Source organism: Bison bison, unplaced genomic scaffold (genome assembly GCF_000754665.1).
Source record: "Bison bison bison isolate TAMUID 2011002044 unplaced genomic scaffold, Bison_UMD1.0 scf7180017864190, whole genome shotgun sequence".
Taxonomy (NCBI): Eukaryota; Metazoa; Chordata; class Mammalia; order Artiodactyla; family Bovidae; genus Bison; species Bison bison.
Genome location: NW_011494762.1, coordinates 1,237,507 through 1,244,471, shown reverse-complemented (window position 1 = coordinate 1,244,471; position 6,965 = coordinate 1,237,507). Strand labels below are relative to the sequence as shown.

General features: G+C 40.7%; 1 protein-coding gene across 2 annotated transcripts in view; it reads left to right on the top strand.

The window, feature by feature from the left end:
• The window catches only part of SLC25A12 (solute carrier family 25 (aspartate/glutamate carrier), member 12), a 99,123-nt gene extending 93,922 nt beyond the window's left edge, over window positions 1–5,201 (top strand). For both annotated transcript variants that reach the window (XM_010843820.1, XM_010843819.1), the window contains exons 16-18: window positions 2,393–2,551; window positions 2,676–2,766; window positions 4,102–5,201. In XM_010843820.1, the coding sequence (XP_010842122.1) occupies window positions 2,393–2,551; window positions 2,676–2,766; window positions 4,102–4,300 (449 nt within the window). In that variant the 3' untranslated portion in view covers window positions 4,301–5,201. The remainder of the gene's footprint in view (window positions 1–2,392; window positions 2,552–2,675; window positions 2,767–4,101) is intronic.
• The last annotated feature ends 1,764 nt before the right edge of the window (window positions 5,202–6,965 follow it).

Here is a 6,965-nt window from a genome sequence, read left to right as displayed (position 1 = left end):
TTAAGCCCAAAGAGTCCCTACCCAGCCCACCCCCATTCTCTAAGTACAGAATCTCTGTGCTCCTCTTATTTCTGGAAAGGTTATTGTTTGTATCTGACTTAGTTTAAATATGATTGCCTTTTCTCCTTTGTGGGGTGCGCTATAATTCTGATGAGCGTTAATTACATTTGCATAATGTGGATAAACAGCTTAATGCAGCTTAGGAACTCGCAGCCAAATTAGCTCTGCCCATCGCAATTGGGCTTTCATCAGTTACTGTGTTTCTTAGCCTCCTCTGCCCCTGAAACCTTGGGTGCAGTCAAGCTGAGCATTAATGTAGAAAAGTTCTTCATCACATCAGTTGCTTTGTTGCACCTCATCCTGATGCACAGGTCTAGTATCCCCTCACTTTCTTATTCTGTATAGTAGAATCAACATGATTTGGCTCCAACTTGAGTTTGAAACTGTCCATGTTCCTTCTACCATCATCCTCATCAGACCAAACAAAGTCATACTTCCTCAGCAGCACCACCCTGCGGTGGCATCTCTTCTTGGCTCTTAACATGCTTTGTCTTTTATTAATGGTTGTTTACATAAGTTCTGCCCTCTCTCCTGTGCCCGGAGCCCCTTGGAAGCAGGGGTTTCAAATGCAAGACGGTGCTAAGAAGCTTCCTCTCAATCCCATGCTCCAGCCTTTCTCTTGTGTTGAGAGGGAGCTGATTCCAGATAGAAGGGCAGGACCAGGTTGTCCTTCACTGCAGCAATCCTCAGACTTGGCAGAAGAAGGAAAGGGCATGTGTTTACTTGCCATCACCACTGCTTAGGGAGAGAGACAGGCGAGGTGAATGAACGCAAGCCCAGTGCTGTCCCTGGCTGCTCAGGTGGCTCTGACCACCCAGGCTCCTGCATTACGTGCCTTCTCCTCTGGTCTGTGGGCTCAGCAAAGCAGGGCAGCCTGGGTACCCCTGGGGGTGTGGTATGGAGCAGGAACCCTGGGTTCCAGGGGCGCTGGGTGGACTTGTCATTCTTCTCATCCATGATGACAGGGAATGACTCGTGATGAGGAAGAAACTCTCCCAGGGAGCCTTGAGCCCTTATTTGGGGCAGTCACTTGCGGTTATAATTCAAAAGCCAATAATGCTACCCGCTCAGCCTTGGCACTGAGTGTTCATCCAGCTCCTTTCAGGTATGCACCAGAGCCTCCCCAGTTGGAGTGAGGGCCAGCACATCTTTCCTCATCTTTGCTCTCTGCTATCCAGACAGCAGCAAAGAACACTCTAATCATGGACAGGCATTTCGCCAGTGGCTGATGGGACCAAGTAAACGTTTTCATGGAGCTGTCAGCACCAGCTTCTTGCCCACAGACACTTGATGTCAGTTTTCAGAATTAGAAATGAATTTTTCTAATTTTTACCTGTAAAGCTTTGCTGGCAGGCACTGAGAACATTCAGGATTCAGAACATTCCAAAGGCAGCAATTTACCTAGTTTCATGTGAATAAGGTATAGGGCTTGGCGGGAGGATATTTGCATCGTCTCTAACAGAGCCCTCCCCGCCGCCCGCCCCAACTACCTACCCTGAGTGGCCAGCTCCATCTGCCTAGTGATGATTCAGTGAAATTCAGGCCAAATTGAATTTCTTCCCCCTGAGGAAGATTATCTTGCTTCTTTGTTCCCTGTTTTGTTTTATAAGTGAAAGGTGTGGTTGTGAAATCCTTCTTGAGTGTCCTGCCGCTGATGAATCTCAGCGTGGCCCCAGGGAGCTGGGGCACAGGAAACGGCTGACAAGGCCTTTTGATGATCAGTTCCCCTACTGTTCCCTAACTGGTTGCCTGGCCTCCTCTGCTTCAGTTGTAATGACTTCTGTCATGTAAGCATGTCTGAAAGGAGTCACAGTCAACTCTCAAGTTAGCCCCTCAAAGGGTGAGTGGATATGAGTATTGATATTCACCTCATACAGTAAGGTGACAGGAATCAGCAAAAAAAAAACAACACTACAGTTTGCTATCAGATATATTTAGCAGCTCGTTAAATTGACATTATCCTCATTTTTTATTATACGTGAAAATACTGTCTTATTTAAGAAAAGGAAAGAGGTAATAAAATAATTGAAACCCAAAGGGGAACACTGGGAGTTGTCCTAGTAATATTGCTTCATTTATTCCTCTCACTGTTCTTTGGGATCATGCAACATAGAGTGATCTTCCTAATTCAGAACAAATAAGAGTTTTGCCCCGACACCACTGAAGCAGCTAGTGGGATTATATCTCCTTTTTCCATTAATGCCCAAGGTATCTATCTAAGAAGCATTGAGTTAAAGCAGTTACAGTTGCTAATTGTACTGTTGGTTGTTAGCAGTCTGTCTATCCTCTGTAAGGTATTTGGGATGAATTAAATGTGCCTTTCTCCTGGAAGGTGTGCCCGCTGCTTCTCTGGTGACCCCTGCTGATGTCATCAAGACAAGACTGCAGGTGGCTGCCCGCGCTGGCCAGACGACATACAGTGGTGTCATCGACTGTTTCAGGAAGATACTCCGGGAAGAAGGGCCCTCAGCATTTTGGAAAGGAACTGCAGGTAGGGCTGGAGCCGTGCAGAAAGGCTGGTTGGCACTGGGGTCCTGCTCCCATTACTCACCTGTGGGCTTTGCTGTAGCCATCCTGCTGTTAACTGCCCCCCTCCCCCTTTCTCTCTCTTTTAGCTCGAGTGTTTCGATCCTCTCCCCAGTTTGGTGTTACTTTGGTCACCTATGAACTTCTCCAGCGGTGGTTTTACATTGATTTTGGAGGCCTGTAAGTGCAACTTTGCAAACTCCTTTATAAAGAAAGCACCAAAACCCCAGACAGGTGTTTGTTCAGCCTATAAAGGCATTTTTGGGATAGCAACCGACAGGACAGAGGACCCTACAGGAGCAATACCTTTAAAACAAACCATGGGCCTAAGATTCTTCACTGTTAGAGGAGTAAGACTTGGACAGGGTGACCCCATACATAGCATTAAGCAACTGCTTGGGGAAAGTTTAGAGAGGAAGCAAATTAAAATGTAATATGAATAGTTGCCTTTTTAGTGTAAGCAGATACTGAGCTTCATGGATTTAGGTCCTTATTTGGCCTTTTTACCAGAAGTAATATAAATTTGTGTTAGTTACACTTTTGTAAACTTTTGAAAACTCAGTCAAGCCCTTTCACACCCTCATGATTTCATTATTCACCATAATTTATTATTAGATAGATTTAGAAGTTCTTAGAACTAATTCTCTGCAAAAAAAAAAAGGTTCAAAGAAAGGTTATGCCCATGGACATAATCACTGGTGAGATTTAGGCCACAAATTGCGCCTTTTGACGGTTAGTACTTGAAGCTTTCACCATGGACAAGAGGAATCACTTGAATTTGCTGGGAGGGGAAGGTTGTACCCAAAGCAAGCAATTACCAGCTTTTCAGCAGAAGATCAAATTCTGTATCTGAGTCTTTACTGCATAAACCTATGAATTCTTTTCCTGCTCATAAGCCAGATAGGGAGTTAGCTGTTGAACCAAGAAGTTGAGGGACTTATACAAAGAAATTAAGGACAATCTCAGAGTTTCAGGCTTTTCAATACTTTTGCATTCTGGAAAAAGTAAGAATTATATTTACTTCTCTTTAAATAATTTTAGTAATAACCTTCGCGAGCTTATTACTTTAAAAGTTAGCTTTTAAAATTATGTCAAAATAAAAGAAAATGTAAATTTTCTGCAGTTAATTTATGCTTAGTGTAAAAAATTGGGAAAATAGAAAAATCATTCATAATCCTACTTCCCAGAATGGTAATATATGAGTGTATTTCTTTCCAGTCTCTCTTTCTGTGGATCTACTTATGTGTATGAAATGGAGGCCATTTCTCTTCTAAATCAAATATGTGAATGTGTTGCTTTCAATGCAGCTATAAATCATGACTAGTGCAGCGTAATTGACAAGGAAATAATTGGACACTCTTCTTGGTGACACATGGGTCAGACTGAAAGTGTTCAGTGGTGTGTCGTCTTCATTTTTTTGGTTTGTTTTTTTTGGAGTATAGTTGCTCCTCAGTGCCGTGTGTCTGCTGTTCATCAATCTTGAATACACTGACCATTGACTTTTCCTATCAACAGCAAACCCTCTGGCTCAGAACCAACACCTAAGTCACGCATCGCAGACCTTCCTCCTGCCAATCCTGATCACATCGGTGGATACAGACTCGCCACCGCCACTTTTGCTGGCATTGAGAACAAGTTTGGCCTTTATCTCCCCAAATTTAAACCTCCTAGTGTTGCTGTGGTTCAGCCAAAGGTGGCGGCGGCAGCTCAGTGATAAGACAACCATTCAGTGTGGCAAAATGGCGCCCTAGAAAGAGAAGCCTAGGAGAGCAGCCTTGTAATGTATCCAGTCAGCTGCATGGTGCTGACTGAGCTGAAGAATCAAATTATTCTTTCTATATGACATATACATATATTTGTTTATAAACTAATCATTTGCCCAGGAAAAAAAAAATTACAATGCAGTTTGAAGCTTTAGTTTTATGTGTTGAAATGTTTTCTAAGCCTTGGCATGAATTAGTGTTCTAGACTGCTTTGCACAGCTTGCACTTACAGCGACTGTACATATTGTACATCTTTGTACAGAGACATCTTGGCACCTCATCCCAACAAATCTCATTTATAGAATGTAATGCAGTTCTGAGTGGCTTGAAATGTACAGAATGTTTTGAAAGTGTTTTATTAAGAATCACACAAAAATAAATGTATTAAAATTAAATTCATTCTTTTATTGGTGACTTATGGAAATAATGCATCAAATTGGATGTAATTAATTCCTAGCTTGTTTTCCATTCTGGAGTAGAAAGGTATTTGCTGATAAGAGGCATAATGAGACCAAGTGCTGACACCATTGAATAAGAGACCCTTTGCAACAGATGCATGCCAGTGGATGCCGGAGGACCAGGCTAACGAACTGCGTGTGCTGGTGTTTCCATTTGTATTTCACGTGTGTATAGATTCTTCTCTGTTCATCAACCAAAAGGCATTTCCTAGGCAGCGCCTCTCCTGTCAGTGCGCATATAGCAGGGATGTCTCCAGCATTACTGGCTTAGTTTTTGCCTTCCTCTGACACAGCAAGGCAAGGGCCTAGCTTTCAAAAAAGTAAAGAATACTTTGGCAATTTTCATTCGTATGGATATGATTCCAATCAAAAATAAAATGCACACCAAAATGTATGCATGGAGTTGGATTTTCCTTCATAAATGTACTGATAGTGCTTTTGATTTTGATTCACTACCAGTTGCCAATGACTAGTGATCAGGCTTCCCTCTTTCCTGCTTTTATAGGAAATCATTTGACTTGGAAAGGGCTATGGTGGAGTAAGTGGAGAAGAAGATTTAGTGGGCTCTAGCTTCTTCCTTATGAATCTAAATACAAACTGCTTATTCCAAAAGTCACTCACCAAGGGTGTGATTGCTAATTTAGACCTAAACATACATCTTGACAGCCACATCTACACTTTGCTCTTTGTGATTTGATGTGTAGCATCAGAATTTATTTACTTTAGCAAAGTGCTTTGGGAAAACATTACTGTCGTTGCCAATGAGCTGGGATAGGAGAATGTATGCAAATATTTTCAAGGGGTGAGCCTGGAGATGAACCAAGTCACTTAATATCCTACACATGGTTCACCAGTTGATGGCTGACAGCCCTGTAACACACGATAGGCTCTCTTGAGGCCTTCCAGAACAAAAGAATTAGCTTTGAAAGCAAGTTATTTCCAAATGTATTCAGTTGTTCTCATTGGAATGGAATAAATAGCAACACAGTTGTTTTGCTATTACCACCTCTTAAAAATGAACAAGTAGTCTGTGGATGTGTTCTTACAAAAATTCAGAAATACAGCATAAGATGTGAAAGTGCCCTCTTTACCCTAATTCTCCCTTCCTCTCCCTGCCCCAAAGGTAATCACTGCTCGCAAGTTAGAGTATAAAATTTTAGTCTGTTTTCATACATATACCTATATATATTCATATACATTTTTATATTTTTAAAGTAGAGTTATGCTGTGTATGTGTTCTGTGACTTGCTTTTGTTCACTTGTTCACTTTTGAGATCTTTACATGTCAGTTCATAAAGATTTATCTTAATTTTTAATAGCTGTATAGTATTCTAGTATATGGGTTATGATACTTTTCATAAATATTCCCTTATTGACACTTACTCATTTTTTTAACTATTGCAAGCAAAGCTGTAGTGAGCAGTAAACACCTTTCTATACATATTTTGTACATGTGCTAATATTTCCTTAGGATGGATATTTAAAATTGGAATTGGTACTTCATGAGATAAATGGGTTTTACATTTTTATATATGTTGTCACATTGCTTTAAAAAGGCTTTGCAAATTTACTTTCCTTCTGACAGCATAAGGAGAACTCTTATTTCTTTGCAGCTTCAGCAAAAATGGATATTGTCAATCTATTTTAGGCAAATCGTGATAGGTAATCAATGCTGTTTTAGTTTTCATTTTACTAATTACTAGTGAGGTCAAGTGTCTTTTTGCATTTACTGACCATTTGTGGATCTTTTTATGATTGTAGAGTATGCAGAAAGTCTATGAAAACATCTTTATGTGTATGTATACGCAGATACATACACATAGATATTTTTTTAAGGAGATGGTCATAAACACCTATGTAACTACCTGGGTCAAAAAAGAAAATTTCTGACACCTCAGAAGTTCCCTCCGAGGATCCTTCCATCACAACTCCTGTGGTCCTCTTTAGCACCATCCTGGCTCTTCGTTTCTTCGCATTTCTTTATAGTTTTACCACCCATATATACATTCTTAAACACACTTTTTAGTTCCTATTTTTGAAATTTTTGTGCATCAAATTATACTGTACACTTTCAAGACTTGTTCCCTTTTCTAAACATTATAAAATTCATCCCTGTAATTTGCTGTATAAGCTGTAGTTTGCTTATTCCATTGTTTGA